Below are 18,808 nucleotides of genomic sequence, written 5' to 3'. Positions count from 1 at the left end.
GGTTCATTCTTCTTAGCTGTAATAATTATACACAGCTCAGAGGGTCATTCTCAGGACTAAATACTACAAAACCTAGAATATGCTTAGCCTAGTACCTGTTGCAGAGTGAGTATTCAATGAATAGTATCATATTCAAATGACATTATTATGACTGCTAAAGTCTTTGTAAATTTAAAGTGCTGCTTTATTATAATTATCATAGCTACTGTTTGTTTACAGCTCTTTCAGTGCCAAACCCATTATTACTTACAATTTGCAGGTATTACTAACCCCATTTCACAGAGAAGGAAACTGAGCTTCAAAAAGGTTGAATGACTTGCCCAAGGAATGGGAAGAACTAGGATTTGAACTGATTGTAATTTGGTTCCAAAACCCCTACCCCTACTATATCACACTGCCCCTTGCTATGTGACAACAGAAGCCATTAAAAAAAATTAAATCTGTCTTACTGCCTCATCTTGAAAATGAGGTCTATAACACCTTCCTTGCCAGAAGGTTGGTGTTGGGGTTTATTGTCCTTCTAATATTTTGTCTTCTGAGACAGTGCTGAGATCCACCCCAGTGGTTAAACCCCTGGCTGCTGGCCTCTATTGGTGGTGGTGGGAATGCAGTTCTGGGAGCCAGAGAAGAGAGATGCTTCCTACCCCCTCCCCATTCAATGGGGCCCCTTCCACCTGCCAAAAACCAATGTGACCATCACGCAAGGAGGCAGTAGCTTCCTCACAGCCTGATAGCTGTGACATTATGAGGCTCAGTGGGTTGAACTCCAGAAGCTTAAGCTCAATCCCAACTCTACCACTTAGTACCAGTTCAACCTTGGGTAAATACTTAGGGAGCACCTTACCACTCTGGGCTTCTGTGTCCTCCACCATAACAATGGGATACCAACTCCAACCTTGTGAGTTTGCTCTGAGGATTAGATGAGCTCACGTAGAACAGGCATCTAAGAAACGATTTGGTACACAGAAAGTTGGGTGTGTTTTGCTGTCATGGGGGGCCCTCAGCCCCTTGCAGACAGCTGGATCTCTTTCAACTTGTAGAGGTGGATCAAGTCAGGCAGAGTGCAACTCTGGGGGCTCAGCCCAAGGCCCTGCCATGGCTGTGGGGGCTCATTCTTCTTTGCTTCCCATTGCAGTTGTTGCTTGAACTGTGCCCTGACACCTGGGGGCACACCAGACACAGACAAGCACACCCACTCATTACTCTCTACCATCTCAGCTTTTTACTCATTCTTTAAGGAGGAAGGTAATATATGTGCATGCCAAAAACAAATCATGCCTCACAGTGAGAAGGAATCCACCCTCTTTTACCTGTCTCTCTCCACTTTGTCCCAGTCACCTGTGTTCCCTCGCTGGCGGCAGCCGTGATTGCTAGTTCCTTGGGTATCCTTCCAGAGATATTCTATGCATAGATAAGCATATAGGTCATTTTCTTAAGCATATATTGCTTTTTGTTTTTTCAAATAAAGTTTTTATTTTGGAATGTTTTTAGATTTATAGAAAAGTTGCAGGGATAGTACAGTGACTTTCTATAAACACTTTGCCTGGTTTTCCCTAATGTTAACATCTTACACAATGCAGGTACATTTGTCAAAACTAAGAAACTAACGCTGGTACACTGCTGTTGACAAAACTTCAGGCTTTATTGGGATTTACAGGGTTTTCCACTAATGTCCTTTTTCTGTTCCAAGACTCAATTCAGAATCCCACAATGCAATTAGCATATATGCTTTGTCATTGATGGAAATCACACAATTCCTTCACCCTTTTGCAAAGAATAAAACAAAAACAAAAGTCCAAAAGACCACCACAACAAGCCCCACGAATACCTCTCTCAACAAAAAGGGCTGTGAACATAATTCCTACCATTTATTAAAAACTCAATATACACAAGATGTTTTATCTAATTTCATTCTCACAACAACCCTGATTTTGCAGGCAAGGAAATTGAGGCCTAGGAGGGTAGAATGACATGCCCACAGTCACCCAGCAAGAGAGATGGTGCAGAACTGAGGTCTCAGCCAGGCCTGTTGGCTCCCACGTCTGGTCATTGAACTAGTCTTTCTTCTTCTCCCTACACCCTGAATCCTTGGACAACTTTGCCTAATTAAGAGAAATGCTTTTATGCAATTTGGATCTGACCACTGGACTTGGTGACAATTTATTTTGTGGCTTCTTACTACAAATGGAGTTCTTTTTTTAGGAAGAGTGACTCTCAGAGGGCAGAGCCAGAAATTTTAATTGGGTGAGAGGCAGCAGTGAGTAGCAGAGTGAGAACCAAGTGGCAAGTCAGAAAACACCTATTTCAATCCTAACCTGCTCTGTGACCTTGGGCATTCATATCAATGCTAATTAATCATAATAATCACCTTTACTTATTGATTTCTTATTATGTATCAGGTGCTGTGCTAAGCAACTCGTGTGCATCACCTGATTTAATTTTCTCAGCAATTTTGTGGGAGAGGCACAAAGAATCCCTCATTTCTTTTCTTATTTATTTATTTATTTATTTTTATTATTTTTTGTTATACTTTAAGTTCTGGGATACATGTGCAGAACGTGAAGTTTTGTTACATTGATATACACGTTCCATGGTGGTTTGCTGCACCCATCAACACGTCATCTACATTAGGTATTTCTCCTAATGTTATCCCTCTCCTAGCCCCTCACCCCCAGACAGGCCCCAGTGTGTGATGTTTCCCTCCCTGTGTCCGTGAGTCCCCCCATTTTATAGATGAGGAAACTGAGGCTTCAGGCATTGAGCACCATGCCCAAGGCCACACAGATAGGAAGAGGTGCATCACAGATTTGAACCTGGGCAGAGGGGCTGCAGAGCCTGTATTTTTGCTACTGCTATAATACCGATACAAGTATGAATGTCCTAGTGACATAGGGAATAGCTAATATTTACTCTGTCTGTGGTACACACGATTCCAATCACTGTATGCAATATATCATTGAGTCCCCACAATGATTCTATGAAGTCAATACTATCGTCTCTATTTTTTTTCAAATGAAGAAACTGATTTCTCATTTGTTCAGTGAAGCAGTCATTTCCTTTCTGCTCCATGGTTGTTTCCTAAGAGCTGTCACTTTCAGAAAAGGGGTTAAGACAGGCAAGGACTCAGGTAAGTGGAGAGGGGGCTGACTTTTGACTAAGTCCCTCCATCTCCCTCTCAGTGAGAAGCCGTGGGAGCCATTGGAGCTTGGGGAGGCGGCCAGACTAGTGCCTCACCTGTGCCTTCTCTGGAGGCTGGAGGCACAGTCCGAGTTCCCTGGGGCTGGCCATGCCTGTTGTCCATCAGTCCAGGCTGGGCAGGCTGCCTCCTTGGCAGAGCAGGCTACAGCTCAAGGCTCCAGAGCGCTGCGTGGCTTGGTGAACTGTGCAGGGAAGGGAGGCTGCCAATATGTCACCGGCCAGCACCCCCATGGGCACCATCTGGGACACACTGAGCTGGAGAGCTAGGCCTGACCAATGGCTGCCCCCTCCGCCCTGCAGACCACACCTTCCTGAACACGCACCAGGAGCACTCAGCCCAGGAAAGGTATCTGAGCATCAGGGGACAGCAACATCTCAGTGGAACCCTCAAGGGCCCTATAAGACAATAATAAGCATACTAATAACTGACGTTTATTAAACCCATGCTATGACTGGGGACTATGCTAAATGTTTTATATGTATTGCCTCTTTCAATTTAGCCCTCAGAAACCCCTAAATGGCAAGTACTATTACTATCCCCACATTATAGATGACGAAACTGGAGCACAGACAGGCTGAGAGATCTACCTAGTATCAAGCAGCCAGTAAGTTTCAGAGCCAAGGTTCAGATGCTATTTTTAAAAGCCTGGCTGTCCGTGATGAGTACTGGATTCTAATCTTTGCTCCATCTCTAACTGATGAGTAATTCTATTCAGTCTCTTGCTCTTTCTGGTCCTGTTTCTTCTTCTGTGCCACACAGAGATTGGACCACATTTTCAAAATGTGTTCATCAGAGTCCCAGAGTTCTGTGATGAGCTTTGGTGTTAGTGGGAGGGAGGCTAGGGGTGAGAAGTTAAGGAGCATCAGACTCCAATCTCTTACCCACCTTTTCACCTGAGATCAAAGCTTCACTTTTAGCTGCTTCCTATACTGGGGCAATGTAGGGGAGTTGGCTTATGAAAGGGGCTCTGCTGATTGAGGCAAGCTTAAACACAGGAATTGCTAATCTGACATTCTTGCATCCTAAGAGTGAAGAAAAATGAGCCTGAAAGATGTTAAGTGACTTATCTAAAGAGGCCCGGCAGGCTGGGCACAGTGGCTCATGCCTGTAATTTCAATACTTTGGGAGGCTGAGGTGGGAGGATTGGCTAGAACCTAGGAGTTCAAGACAAGCCTGGGCAACAAAGCGAGACCTCATCTCTACTAAAAATATTTTTAAAAAGCAGTGGCTCATGCCTGTAATCCCAGCACTTTGGGAGGCTGAGGTGGGTGGATCGCTTGAGCCCACGAGTTTGAGACCAGCCTGGGCAACATGGCAAAACCCCATCTCTACAAAAAATACAAAAAAATTAGCCCGGCGTGGTGACATGTGCCTGTAGTCGTGGCTATCTGGGAGACCAAGGTGGGAGAATTGTTTGAGTCCAGGAAGTGGAGGTTGAGGTAAGCCAAGATGATGCCACTGTACTCCAGCCTGGGTGACAGAGTGAGACTGTCTCAAAAAAAAAAAAAAAAAAAAAAAAGCTGGGCATGGTGGCATGCACCACCTGTAGTCTCAGCTACTTGGGAGGCTGAGGCAGGTGGATCAGTTGATCCCAGGAGTTTGAGACTGTAGTGAGCTGTGATGATGCCACCGTACTCCAGCCTGGGAGACAGTGCAAGTCCCTGTCTCAAAAATAAATAAATAAACAAACAAGTAAAATAAAATAAGAAAAATAAAGAGGCCCAGCAGGTTAGTGAATTCGGCAGATAACATCAAATTGGTTCAAATTGCAGGTTCTGGAGCCAGACACAAATGGGTTCAAATCCTACCTCTGCTAATTACTAGTCGTTGGGCAGAGTCTGCTCTTGACTGGTAGACCAGGCTTGTTTTACTACTACTAAATACTCTCAGTAAGATTGCTAATGTCCTGAGTCATTTTTCTGATGGAGATCTCACTAACTGAGTCATCTTTCCTTTCCCTCTTCACACCAATCCCAATTCCCCTCCCAAAGAGCACAGGGCACCCAAATATCTTTTGACCTGCCCAGCTATGCTGCATATACCAGGGGCACCCAAGGACAATCACCTCTTGAGGAATAATTTGCTGTGACTTTCTACCTGGCAACCTCTACTGGAAGTCACATCCAGTGGAGGAGTCTGTGTTCATGAATAGGAAAAGGGCTGTTCTTGTGACAGGAAGGTATGAAAAAGAGACCATGTGTGACCCTTAGTAGCTATGTGACCTTCGATGCCTTGTGCTTTGGAGTCTTTTTTTTTTTTTTTTTGAGACGGAGTTTCACTCTGTCGCCCAGGCTAGAGTGCAGTGGCGCGATCTCAAATCACTGCAATCTCCATCTCCCAGGTTCAAGCGATTCTCCTGCCTCAACCTCCTGAGTAGCTGGGACTACAGGCACATGCCACCATGCCTGGCTAATTTTTGTATTTTTAGTAGAGATGGGATTTCACCATGTTGGCCAGGCTGGTCTTGAACTCCTGACCTCAAGTGATCCACCTGCCTCGGACTCCCAAAGTGCTAGGATTACAGGCGTAAGCCACCGTGCCTGGCCACAGTCCTCATTAGGAAAAAAAAAAAAAAAAAAAAAAGGCAGCGTTGGGGGTTGGTTTGATCATCGCCAAGGGCCTCCACAGTTTCAAGATGGCAAGCCTCAATGATCCCAGGTACCAGGAAATATGACCTCTCTCCTTAGCATCCAGACATTTCCCTGAGAAGTTTTTCCCATAGGCATAGACTCTGACAGAGTATCTGTGGAGTGAATGATGAGACTTTTGGGCACTCCTGGCCTTGGGAAGTTGGCCTGACATGGTCTGACTTCAGGGCCATCAAAGCACTGTCTTGAGGGACTGCTCTGACCAGTCACAGCTGAGTGACAGAGCTTAAGATGGAGCCAGCTTCCCTGTACAATGGTGAGTGAGCCTACAAGAAAGACATTTCCTACAGGAGAGGCCTGGCATCCTCTGGACATGGAAGCTGCCCTCCTATGGTGAGTGTGAGAAGGGGCACCCAATGTGCTTCCTCTTGGGGTGCAGCGGTGTGGCCTGCCCAGGTACGTGGAAGAGCTGCTTCTTGTTCTTTCTCTTAGAGAAGTCTTTATCGGTTCTGTTAGCCAGGGTTCTCTAGAGGGACAGAACTAATAGGATAGATGTATATATAAAGGGGAGTTTATTTTATTTTAATTTTTTTTTTTTTTTGAGACGGAGTTTTGCTCTTGTTGCCTAGGCTAGAGTGCAGTGGCACAATCTCAGCTCACTGCAACCTCTGCCTGCTGGGTTCAAGTGATTTTCCTGCCACAGCCTCCCAAGTAGCTGGGATTACAGGCACACGCCACCATGCCTGGCTAATTTTTTGTATTTAATAGTGCCGGGGTTTCACCATGTTGGTCAGGCTGGTCTTCAACTCCTGACCTCAGGTGATCCACCTGTCTCAGCCTCCCAAAGTGCTGGGATTACAGGCATAAGCCACCGTGCCCGGCCTAAAGGGGCGTTTTTTAAGGAATATTGACTCACATGATCACAAGGTGAGGTCTCACAATAGACTGCAAGCTGAGAAGCAAGGAAGCCAGTCTGAGTCCCAAAGCTGAAGAACTTGGAGTCCAATGTTCCAGGGCAGGAAGCATTCAGCCCCAGGGGAAAGATGGAGGCCAGAAAACTAAACCAGTCTAGTCTTTCCATATTCTTCTGCCTGCTTTTATTCTGGCTGTGCTGGCAGCTGATTAGCTGGTGCCTACCCAGATTGAGGGTGGGTCTGCCAGTCCACTGACTCGAATGTTGATCTCCTTTGGCAACGCCCTCACAGACACACCCAGGAACAATACTTTGCATCCTCCAATCCAATCAAGTTGATACTCAGTATTAACCATCACAGTTGATATAGCTGCTACGAAGAAGGTTTTCTTACCATCTGAAACTCTTTGAGCAGCAAAATTCTGCTCAGCATCCTAAGCTGCATTGAGAATTAAGCTTCGCAGCATAGATGGAGTAAGGCTGTCATGATCTTATACACGCTGTCACGGTCTCTGCATGTATGGTGAAGTTCCAGGTGCCTGACACATGATGTGCTCCACCCTGGTGACATGTCCACCCCAGTGCAACTCCAGCCTCCTGTGCCTATGTTTAGAGGCACACTGTCCCTTCCAATGAAGGGCTGCCTTTTTTCTCTATTCAAAAAAGGCCATATCAGTTTGATTTATCTTTCTATAAGTCTGATCATGAATAACTTAAAACTCTGAATACCAGTAGTTTTCAAGAAAGGCAAATCCAATTTCAGGGTCAGCATCAATTTATGAGAATAGCAAGTGCAGAGGCAGCATCAGAATCCCCTATGGATCTAAAACAAATGTCTGTGCTTGGCCCCACACCTGGAGATCCTGATGGAGTAGATCTAGAGTGGGCATAGGCATCTGTGTTTTATTTTCTTTCTTTATTTTTTTTGGGACAAAGTGTCACTCTGTCACTCAGGCTGGAGTGCAGCAGTGTGAACACCTGGGTTCTCATCATGTTACCCAGGCTGGTTTCAAACTCCTGGGCTCAAGTGATCCTCCTGCCTTAGCCTCCCAAAGTGCTGGGAGTACAAGTGTGAGCCACTGCATCCAGCCACATCTGTATTTTAAAAAGTCCCATAGATACAACCCACATATCCATTACAGGAGACTGGATACACAAAGTGTGCCTTATCCATGTAATAGAGAGCTAGCTGCTCAACAATAAAAAAATAAAAAAGCTGTTGATACATGCAACAACACGGAGGAATCTTCTAGACATCAGGGTAAGTGAAAAAAGCCAGTCACCAAAGAATACATAGTGTAAAATTCCACTTACATGAAGTTCAAAAAAGGGCAAAACTAATACATGGTATTAGAAATCAAAATTGTAGTATACACTGAGTGGGGAGAGTGGGATTGACAACAAAGGGACACAAGAAAACTTCCTGGTGGTGATGAAAATACTCTGTACCTCATTTTACGTGAGGGTCTATGTGGATACACACAATTTGAAAAGTAACAAATTGGCTGGGTGCAGTGGCTCACACCTGTAATTTCAGCCTTTGGGAGGCCACGGCGAAGGATAAGAGTTTGAGACCAGCATGGACAACACAGCAACACCCAATCGCTACAAAAAATAAAAAATTTGCCAGATATGGTGGCTTGTGCTAACCACTACAAGTCCTAACTACATGGGAAGCTGAGGCAGAAGGATCACTTGAGCCTAGGAGTTGAAGTTAATAGTGAGCTACGACCACACCACTGCACTCCAGCCTGGGCAACAGAGTGAGACCCTGTCAAAAAGACAAAACAAAACAAAACAAACAAACAAAAAATAAAAACCAAAACACCAAAAAACCTTCACAAATGAAACCCTTAAGAGATATGCATTTTATTGTCTATAATTTATAACTCATTTAAATAAAATGGCCTAACTTCCCCTTCAGACCCCAAGCCAGAGTCTTGCATGGATGCCAAGGAGTGGCCTAATCAGTTCAGCCCAGCCGTAGTCTCAAGAAAGGAAACACTTTCCTGTTCCCTGCCTTATATTATACAATACCCCATTTTAATTTACTTTCCAGGATTTCCCTCAGCCTTTCTCTGTCTTTTGGATTAAAAAGAAAAAAAGAAAAAACAAAAAACCCAGGAAACCCAACATAGAACAACCAGCTCAATAATGAATCCATTTGTCTCCAGACACTGTGCCCCTCTCCTGTCTCCATTTCAGCAGCCACATCCAGCCACATTCCTGGAAGAAGTTCCCCTGCTTCCAGGCTACTTCAAGGTGCATGATGTTGGTTGAGCATCTACTATGTGCCAGACCTTGTTGACCCCTTTAATTAAGGCTACCTCCTTTTCTTTTCAAAATAATCCTGAGAAGTAGATGTTTTTACTGCCCCCCATTTCCAGATTGGTGATCAATAAGGGGAGGTAATATAATGTCCAAAAATGATGTTTTAGTTTGATCCAGCTGCCATAGCAAAACATCATAAACAGCAGAAGTTTATTTCTCTCACTTCTTGAGGCCGGGAGGTCCCAGATGAAGCAGCAGCAGACTCAATGTTTGGGGAGGGCCTGGTTCCTGTTCATAGGCCGATGCCTTCTTGATTAAGTCTCACTTGGTGGAAGGACCTAGCTGACTCTCTGGCGTCTCTTTTGTAAGAGCACAAATCCCATTTTACTCTCATGAAGCCATGAAGTCACCTCTTAAAGGCCCCACCTCCTAATACCATCACTTTGGGAGTTAGGATTTTATCCTATGAATTTGGGGGTGGGAACACACATTTAGACCGCAGCAGGTGACATTAGGTTAAGTGGAGGAGGCAGGGTTAGAACAGTGATTGCAAAACCTCTTAGAATTGAAGACCCCTTTCCTTCCAAGGCCTGAAAGGCAGACAGGCGTTGGAGATACAGGTGAATATAAAAGGGGCAGAGCTCCTCCCTTGACCATGCATTTCATGCCCAGTCGCTAGAATTCAAGTCAACCAAGCCCTCACACACCCAGGCCGGCCCATGCTCCCTGGCTCACCTCTTCTGGTAGCTTAGAAGTGGCAGCCTCAGGGAGGCTTCTGTTTGGTACAACTTAGAAGGAAGCAAGTGGGAAATGCAGATGTCTTTGCTTTCAGGATTCTGGCTCCCTGAGATCAGAGGAGTGGGTTCCCGTACGGGGGTGGCGAGGCACAGGGAGAAGCATTGGAGCAGACTCTGTGCGTGTGTGTGTGTGTGTGTGTGTGTGTGTCGGCGCGCCTGTGCGTGGAGGGGGATAGCTGTACCCAACGCGAGGCACTGGGGGAGGAGGAAGCGGTAGCAGAGATCTGAATAATTGATTCTTCAGCCGCACCAGACGCCCGGGAGCGGGCGGAGAGCGTGGTTCCAACACCACGGACAGCAGCGCGCGCCGCCGCAGGCGCCCCCGTCGCCAGCCAGCCACCTATCCTGGCCTTATTTGCCGCCGTGCGCTCTCGGAACGGGTGGCCGCGCTCCGCGTCGCCGCCGAGGGACTGCGGGGTCTGTCTCGACCCACCTAGGAGAGAGGCTGCGGGCAGGAGACGCTTTCGCCCGCTGGAGCTCGAAGCCTCTTGGGCTTGCGCGGGGGCTACTGCGTCTCGCCGGCTGAGAACAAGTCCCTAAGTTGGTGTGGAGGGCACCCCTACCTTCCTTCTCCTCTTCCTCGGAGGCGACCGCAGCAGAAACACGACCCGGGAACCCGGCTTTGCCAGTGCTGTGAACCAGGGTGTCCAGGCGCTCTCCGGACTCCCGCTGGGAAGTGGGGAGCCGAACGCCCGGCGCGGAGCTGGCCCAGCAGCGAAGAGCTCGGAAGGAGCTGCCTTTCCCCGCCCGCGCCTCTCTCGGCCGGGGACCGCGGGGATCCCCGACCACACGCGCGCGCGCTCCCACACTCACTCACACACACACTCGCCCTCAAAGACACCAGCCCGGAGCTGGGTTGCGGAGAGGGTGCTCCGGCGCACTCAGAGGACCGGGCAGTTGCCGTCCGGAGTGGGGCAGGAAGCGGAGCTAGGGATCTTGGAGGGGAGCTCCTAGGGCTTGGCCGGATCATGGGACCGGGTGAGCGCTGAGAATCGCGGCCGCAGCCATCAGCCCTGGAGATGACCAGGAGCGGCCACTGCTGAGAACTATGTGGAGAGAGGCTGCGGTGAGTGCTAGCGCGGGACGCCGGGCCTGGGAGGCCCCCTTGGGAAGGGGGAGGTGGGAGGCCTGAAGGGGGAGGAAGCGGCAGGATCACAAGAGGGTCGCTGCGTGGGAAAGATCCTCCTCCCTCGGGGAGCCGGGACCGCGGGAGCCCGCGTCCTTCCCTCCCCCTCTCCTACTGCTGGCTCGTCACAAACTCAGCCAGCGCCCCCCCACCCTCGTTACCTCCTCTTTCTCTCCCTACCCCCCTCGCTCAGCAGCTCCCGGTCGCACAACTCCCAGCAGCCGGCGCTGGGGAGGTGGTAGGGGGTGCGGGTGGAGGTGCCCAGTTAGCTTCTCGTGGGTGGCCAACCTAGGGCTCCCATTCTCCAGTGCACCCTGGAGTGGAGCACCCGCTATCAGCCACAGGGGCTGAGGATCCGCACTGGGGGCGTCGTGGGCATCGGGCTTCAGCTTCCCCCCTCTTGTCTAGCCCCCCTGGGCACAGGGGTGCTTGTGAGCACTGCAGACTGCAGCCTTCCCCTCAACCCTCCCTCCCCTCGCTGGTGGGCTGACCCTGCCTCTCCTTCTCTCCTCCGCCCCGTTAGAGCCCTGCTGCAGAGCCTCCGGCTGGGATAGCCGCCCCCCGTGGGGGCGATGCGGACAGCGCGGGACAGCCAGGGGAGCGCGCGGGGGCCGCAGCATGCGGGAACCCGCTAAACCCGGTGGCTGCTGAGGCGGCCGAGATGCTCGTGCGCGCAGCGCGCCCCACTGCATCCTCGACCTTCTCTGGCTACAGGTACGTCCCAGCGGGAGATCAGGGCTCCGTGGACCGGGGAGGAGGGAGACTCGACCGGAGGGAGAGCGGGAGAGGGATCAGGCTAGAGAGGGAGAGAGAAAGCGGGAGGGAGACCAGCGGCGAAGTGCAGGAGGGGCACCAGGGGGCGCTGCGGCTCCGCGCTTCGCGGCGCTTACCCAGGAACGCCGAGGCCTCTTGGAGTTCGCCTCAACTTCCCCCGGCTCCAGCAGCGTCCGTCCCGAGACGCGCGCGTCAGGGCACGCGTGCACGACCGCGCTGGTATTTGCAGGTACGCAGGGCTGTGCACCTGCCGCCGTTCATGCGTGTGCACCACCTGAGGACATGTGAGGACTCCGGCTGGCCGTGGGCATCGCTACAGCAGTCTGAGGAGGTGCGCAGAAAAGCGCGCGTGCCTATGAGCGTGTGCGGCCCACTGCCCACGTGCACCTAAGACTTGGCAACAGCGCCCGCAGTAGAAAGGCTAGGGAGGGGCTGTACAGTCCACGTCCGTCTGGGAGCTTCTTGGGAGCCTACCTTTCCCCCTACGCACGTTCTTTGCCAGCTCCTACGCGCTGGCCCGCGGGGGGATACGCCTACTCTCCAGAATTCAGCATTGCACACGGCGCGCGTGAGAGAGGGTGTGTGTGTGTGAACATGTGTGTGTGCGTGTGTGTGTGCACGCGCGCGTGTAGGGGTGGGTCCTGGGCCCACTTGCAGTTGAGTGAAGGACTCTCCACGGCCCCTTGGCTCGAGGTGGGGCGAGCCCCAAGTTCCCCCAGGCACAGCGGAGCCTGGGCCCACCAGGCAGCGTCCTCACTCCCAAGCACTTGGGGTGTACTCTGCCTGAGAGGAGCCGGGTCTGTAGTTGGGGCTGGGCGTAGAGCAAAGTGTGTGGTGCACACGACGGGCTCGCAGGGGGCGGGGTCAGTCAACTAGTTCAGCTCTCAAGCGGGGACGCGGGGTCTGGGTGTCGCCTCCGCACGCCCTGCCGGGTCTGTAGTTCGCTCCGCGCCAGCAGGGGGCGGGGTGGAGAACTTGGTCATCTCTATCCCAGGTGGGAACGGTTGGATGGAGGGTTTATTCTGTGCACCTACGAGCTTGGTGGGGTACAGAACGCGCGTGGCGCTTGGGGTCTGTGGCCCGCAGCGAACTTGGGGAATGCGGTGGGGGATATGGACAGAGTTGGGGATGGGGAAGTGCCTGGAGACAGGGGATGAGGAGGCTGGATGCGAGAATGGGCTGGGGGATGGAGAATTAGCTCGGATTGGAGTTGTAGATAGAGTTAGAGATGGATCGAGGGATGTGGATGGCGTCGGGGATTGGGAATGGAGTCCGTGATCCCAGCAGCCTATCCTGCTGCTGAGCTCCATGCCTGGTTCCTAGATCAGGGGGCCAAGTCGGTAATCCCTTTCTTCTGGTCGCCTTGCTCATCGCGGCCCTGCCTCTCACTCTTCACCTTGCAGGGACCGTCAGTGGCGACTATGGGCAGAGTGGGCTATTGGACCCTGCTGGTGCTGCCGGCCCTTCTGGTCTGGCGCGGTCCGGCGCCGAGCGCGGCGGCGGAGAAGGGTCCCCCCGCGCTGAATATTGCGGTGATGCTGGGTCACAGCCACGACGTGACAGAGCGCGAACTTCGAACCCTGTGGGGCCCCGAGCAGGCGGCGGGGCTGCCCCTGGACGTGAACGTGGTAGCTCTGCTGATGAACCGCACCGACCCCAAGAGCCTCATCACGCACGTGTGCGACCTCATGTCCGGGGCACGCATCCACGGCCTCGTGTTTGGGGACGACACGGACCAGGAGGCTGTAGCCCAGATGCTGGATTTTATCTCCTCCCATACCTTCGTCCCCATCTTGGGCATTCATGGGGGCGCATCTATGATCATGGCTGACAAGGTAAGGCCGGAAGCTGATGCCCTGCCAGGACCTGGGAAGCCACCAGCTGCATGGCAGCTGCTGCAGGTCTTCCGACGCCCCTAGAATCTGTCTTGATGTGAAGTGAGGGTGGGGGTGGGAGGGCCGTGGCCACTGGCCCTGGTGAGAACCAGGTCTTGCCTCTCCAACCCAGAAATGAATGGAAATGCCTTTTGCCTTGTTTCTGAAAATGGTGTACGCAGGAGCACTTTGTTGTGCGTGTGCCAGGAAGAGCTCAGAAAACTGAGAAGTAGGCTATGGGGTGGTGGTGGTGGCATGTTTGGAGATTTACGAGTACCATGGGGCACAGAGGTGGGCCCAGGAGCACTGGAGACATATGCTTCCTATTTCCACAATGCCAGTTTTACCTGATTGTTTTGTGGGAAAATGTCCATTTTTTCCTCTTATGGTAAGTGACTAAAACTATTTCTAAAAATTATTAAATGTGGGTAGGTTCTGGAAGAAAATGCAAAGTTTTTAGGTAAAGCACAAAAGGGCAGAAAAAATGTCATGCTTCCTCTGACTCTGCAGTTGGAGGAACAGAGGTGGGGAGTTTGAGAAGCTCTGGGCTAGAGGAGCGGAGGAGAGACCCGTTCCTCAAGGGGAGTGGGTGGGAGTGGAGAGAATAAACTCCAAACCCAGAGCATGGAGGGCCTGGCATTTTCCTTACATGTTCTTTGTCTGGGGCTCCAAGGCTCTCAGATGAAGGAGTTGGCCCCTGAACAAAGATGGATCTTGGTACTAAAGTTGGAGAGTCTCAAAATGCAAGAAAGAGTGTAAAAAAATCTGTTGGCTTCGAATGAGAGGGAGGGTCTTTTTTTGTGGACAGCCTGGGAGCTTTGGTTTGGAGAAGAAGGGAGAGAGATTTGAAGATTTGAAGGAGATGTTATGACAGCCTGGTTTGGGAGTTACACAGAAGTGGAGGGAAGGAAGAAGGCTGGAATGAAGAAGTAAAGTGAGGAATGAGAAAAAAGGGAAAGATTGGAGTTGTGTGTGTACTGTCCTCTAAGTCCTGAGAAAAGATTGGGAGTTCAGAAGGGGAGGAAAGAGTAAGTGTACTTGTGTGCCATGGTCTCTAGCCCTGAGACCTTCTTGGACAGTGTTCCTTAGATGGCAGGAGATATTCTAGTGGAGTGAGCAGACATTCACTGTAGCACTTTCCTTTTGATGCTCTCAAAGCACTTTTATATTCATCACATCAGCTTTTGCTTCTGTTTCAGCAATGCCCACCAGCTCCTTTGGGAACCGTATTAATTCTTTCAGGTCTCCTGGGCTGCAGCACATTCAGCTGAAGCACACAATTGATGCAGTGTCTTATTAAACATTCATTTTAAATGATTTGCAGCCTAGCAGAATTCCTGTGTGTGGTTGAGCATTTTCCCAGTCACTTCTCAGTTTTGGGGGGGCTCCTGTCTGGGAAGAAGAGAGTAGGGACTAGCCATGCTCTGCCACCAGTGAAAATTTCAGAACTGGAGAGAATCTTAGGGTTTCTTGGAGCATGGTGTAACTTTCAGATGAAGTGACTGAGCCATAGGGGAGTTAAGGGAGTTTGCCAAGACCACATAGTGGGTGATGTAGCTAGGTAGCTGAATTTCTGATCCCAAGCTGTGATCTTCCATTCCACTAAATGAAGCCCGTACTTTAATGATGTCATCCATCTTCAGGAGGGACAAGGGATCAGTTTCATTTTGTGGGAGGGCCTGAGCATGGAGAGCTATGATGAATCACAGCCTATAGGGCTTTTGTATGGGAGGGGCCGGTCTTCTAATGAAGGCATTGAGGGAGAAGAACAGCCAGTTTCCAGCCAGGCCTTGGAGTGTGATTTTGGGATTTAAATATTACCACGGATCCCTTCTTCCTTCTTGAGTTTTTCTAAAGGAGCGATAGACAAGAAACAGTAACCATACCGAAAGTGAAATTTCTGGATCCATGAGGGTTTGGCACAACCCAATGGAGAAATCTGGGAAAAGCTGAATTGGAAAAGGTGGTGTGAGACTGGGAGGTTCTGGGTAGGCTTCCGCTCTTACTTCTAAGTCTCAGCCGATAGGTGTGTGGCTCAGGCTCTCATGTGGCTCATTCATCCAACTGTAGGCAGAGAGAAGCCGGAAGAGTGTAGGGTCATGGAATGGAACCCCCTTGATAGGCAGTGACCCTTCCTGCTAGTGAATCTTGACCCAGTGAATGGCAGGCTCTGACCAACTAGACCAGCAACTGTTCTTCCCTTGAAGGGGGCATTAGAAAGAAAGTTTTGAGAAGTCCGGGGAGTATGGGTGGAAACATTCTTCTCTCCTTTGGGATGAAACTGCCTTTTGGGGATGTGGACCAAAATGTGACCTCACTTAAGAGTAAGAAGAGAAAAGGAATCAGGAAAGGGCAAGAGGAAGATGAGAAAAGACATTTCCAGAGAAATCAAGAATAGAGATTTAAGACGGGTTGGAGAGAAAAAGAATGAAAGGGTCCATTGATTCAAAAATGGGGAAGGGGATTCGATACTCCTGATTGTTGTTGGGACTTTCAGAGTTGGTCTTGGAGAGATTGGCCCCTCTCTGTGATTCTGGTGGAACTGTAGGGAGATGAGGCAAGGTGGCAGGGAAGCAAAGAGCTCAGTGGAGGTAACATCGGGGTATATGTCTGGTCCCCATGTGGAACGGTGATATTGAGAGGAGTTGGATGATATTGAGAGGAGTTGGTTTAAAAGGTGGTATTTTGAGAAACTGGGGATGTATTTAGAAAGGAGATTGTCTGAGATGTGAACAGCCCTTCCTTCCATTAGTAACATATATAGATGGCTTGTGCTTCTGCCACGTGTTTCATTTAGAGCTGAGCATTGAGTTTATTTGTCTCCAAAGAAACAGTCACGGTGCATTGCTTAAAACTCTGCCTTGCTTCGTTTGCAAATGTTATTATGACTACAGCCTCAACCTCCCTAGATTGACAAGGCCTCTGCCTCCTGTTAAAATGATGTTGATTTGGTAAAGTCACACAGAACACACCTGTGTTATATTTACTTCTAAATTGGCAACATGATAGTGCCCCTGCCAGTAAGACTAGTAGTCAATTTGGTTATCAGTTAAAATGAACACACACACACACACACATTTTTTTTTAACTTTTTTTATTTTTATTTTTAATTTTACTTTAAGTTCTAGGGTATATGTGCACAACGTGCAGGTTTGTTACATATGTATACATGTGCCATGTTGGTGTGCTGCACCCATTAACTTGTCATTTACATTAGGTATATCTCCTAGTGCTATCCCTCCCCCCTCCCCCCACCCCATGACAGGCCCCGGTGTGTGATGTTCCCCTTCCTGTGTCCAAGTGTTCTCATTGTTCAATTCCCACCTATGAGTGAGAACATGTGGTGTTTGGTTTTTTGTCCTTGCGTTAGTTTGCTGAGAATGATGGTTTCCAGCTTCATCCATGTCCCTACAAAGGACGTGAACTCATCTTTTTTTATGGCTGCATAGTATTCCATGGTGTATATGTGCCACATTTTCCTTCTCTCTGTCTATTTGACCCTTGAAGAAAATAACAAAGCCTTATAACAATTGAAATGTCATGCAAATGTGGCAGATTTTTGTGGTGTTAATTTAATTTACAATGGAGGTGTTAATGTTTTGCTTGCATCATTGGGTAGTCTTGCAATATAACTAAATTAGAGGTGAAAATAAGGCTGGGTGAGGTGGTTCATGCCTGTAATCATACCACTTTGGGAGGCCGAGGTGGGCGGATCACCTGAGATCAGGAGTTCAAGACCAGCCTGGCCAACATGCTGAAACCCCATCTACAAAAATACAAAAATTTGCTGGATGTGGTGGCAGTCCCCTGTAATCCCAGCTACTCAGGAGGCTGAGGCAGGGAGAACTGCATGAACCTGGGAGGTGGAGGTTGCAGCAAGCCAAGATCATGCCACTGCACTCCAGCCTGGGTGACAGAGTGAGACTTTGTCTCAAAAAAAAAAAAAAAAGAAAAGAAAAAGAAAATTAAAATAAATAAATAAGATGTGAAAATAATGCTCGATGTAGATGAAGTTCTAATCTTATCTTGGCTTGGCCATTTTGACCCTGTCTAAGTGAAATACACTCCAGCTGCAGTAATAGTCCCTGGTAAGCCCAGCATGTGGGCTAGATCTTTACAGTTCTGCTCAGTGTCCTTAACCCTCTCACCCCCTACCACTTCTCCCCATATTCCTAATTGCTCCATGCAGGAAAAGACGAGGCTCAGATTTTAGCTATATCCATCCATGCCAGTTATCACTTGTGTTTTATTTTCTATGTTATTCCTATGCAAGCCTCATGTCTTCTGCCAGAGTGTAAGTCGTGTGAGGGCAGATTTTAAAAAAAACTGTGTTTATCTGTTTTTGTGTATTTGACATAACAAATGCTTCTCTCCTCCGCAGACATATAAAAATAATGTCTTTTCATTGTAGAGCACTTAGGAAATACATTAAAATTTAAAGAAGATAAAAATCTCTGTCCAAATCCTATCACCATGGGTAAACATTACTGACACTTTGGTGTATTTCCTTTTATCTATTTAGTCGCATGCTCAGGATTTTATAGCATATATGGTTTTTCTTATTGTGCTTTGCCCTCTGTGGACTTTCTTAGAGGATTCAAGATTTTCTTTAATTCTGGAAAAATCTCAGCCACTATCTGTTGGATTCTTTCTTTCCATCATTCTTTCTATTCTCTCCTTCTGAATATAAATGCATATGTATAGTCATGCGTTGCTTCATGATGGGACACGTTCTGAGAAATGGATCATTAGGTGATTTAATCGTGTGAACATCACAGAGTGCACTTACACAAACTTAGATGGTATAGTCTGTTACACACCTAGGCTATGTGCTATAGCCTGTTGCTCCTAGGCTACAAGCTTCTACAGCATACTCTACTGTATGAATGCTATACTAAATATTGTAAGCAACTGTAATACAATGGTAAGTATTTGTGTATCTAAACATATCTAAGCACAGAAAAGGTACAGCAAAAACTTAGAATATAATCTTATGGGACCAGCATTGTGTACTTGTGGTCCATTGTTGACCTAAACCTCCTTGTGTAGCACATGACTGTTATATATATATATATGTAATTTCTCGACCAATTCTCCATGTATCTTAAGTTGTTTTCTTTTTTTTTTTTTTTTTCCAGTTCTCTGTTTGTACTGTGTTTGGGAAGGTTTCTTCAATTCTGTACTCCAGTTAACTACATCATTTCATTTGTGTCTGGTCTAATATTTTATTTTAGAAAGAAACAGCATGGATGGTCTATTATTTTGA

General features: G+C 48.6%; 1 protein-coding gene across 2 annotated transcripts in view; it reads left to right on the top strand.

The window, feature by feature from the left end:
• The first annotated feature begins 10,745 nt into the window (after positions 1-10,745).
• Positions 10,746-18,808, top strand: part of GRIN2A (glutamate ionotropic receptor NMDA type subunit 2A) — a 419,536-nt gene continuing 411,473 nt past the window's right edge. For both annotated transcript variants that reach the window (XM_054533449.1, XM_063717183.1), the window contains exons 1-3: positions 10,746-10,834; positions 11,418-11,608; positions 13,072-13,503. In XM_054533449.1, coding sequence (XP_054389424.1) covers positions 13,090-13,503 — 414 coding nt within the window. In that variant the 5' untranslated portion in view covers positions 10,746-10,834; positions 11,418-11,608; positions 13,072-13,089. The remainder of the gene's footprint in view (positions 10,835-11,417; positions 11,609-13,071; positions 13,504-18,808) is intronic.

This window comes from Pongo abelii, chromosome 18 (assembly GCF_028885655.2).
Source record: "Pongo abelii isolate AG06213 chromosome 18, NHGRI_mPonAbe1-v2.0_pri, whole genome shotgun sequence".
Classification (NCBI taxonomy): Eukaryota; Metazoa; Chordata; class Mammalia; order Primates; family Hominidae; genus Pongo; species Pongo abelii.
Note: the sequence above shows the minus strand (reverse complement) of the source record. Positions and strands in the feature narration are given on the sequence as shown.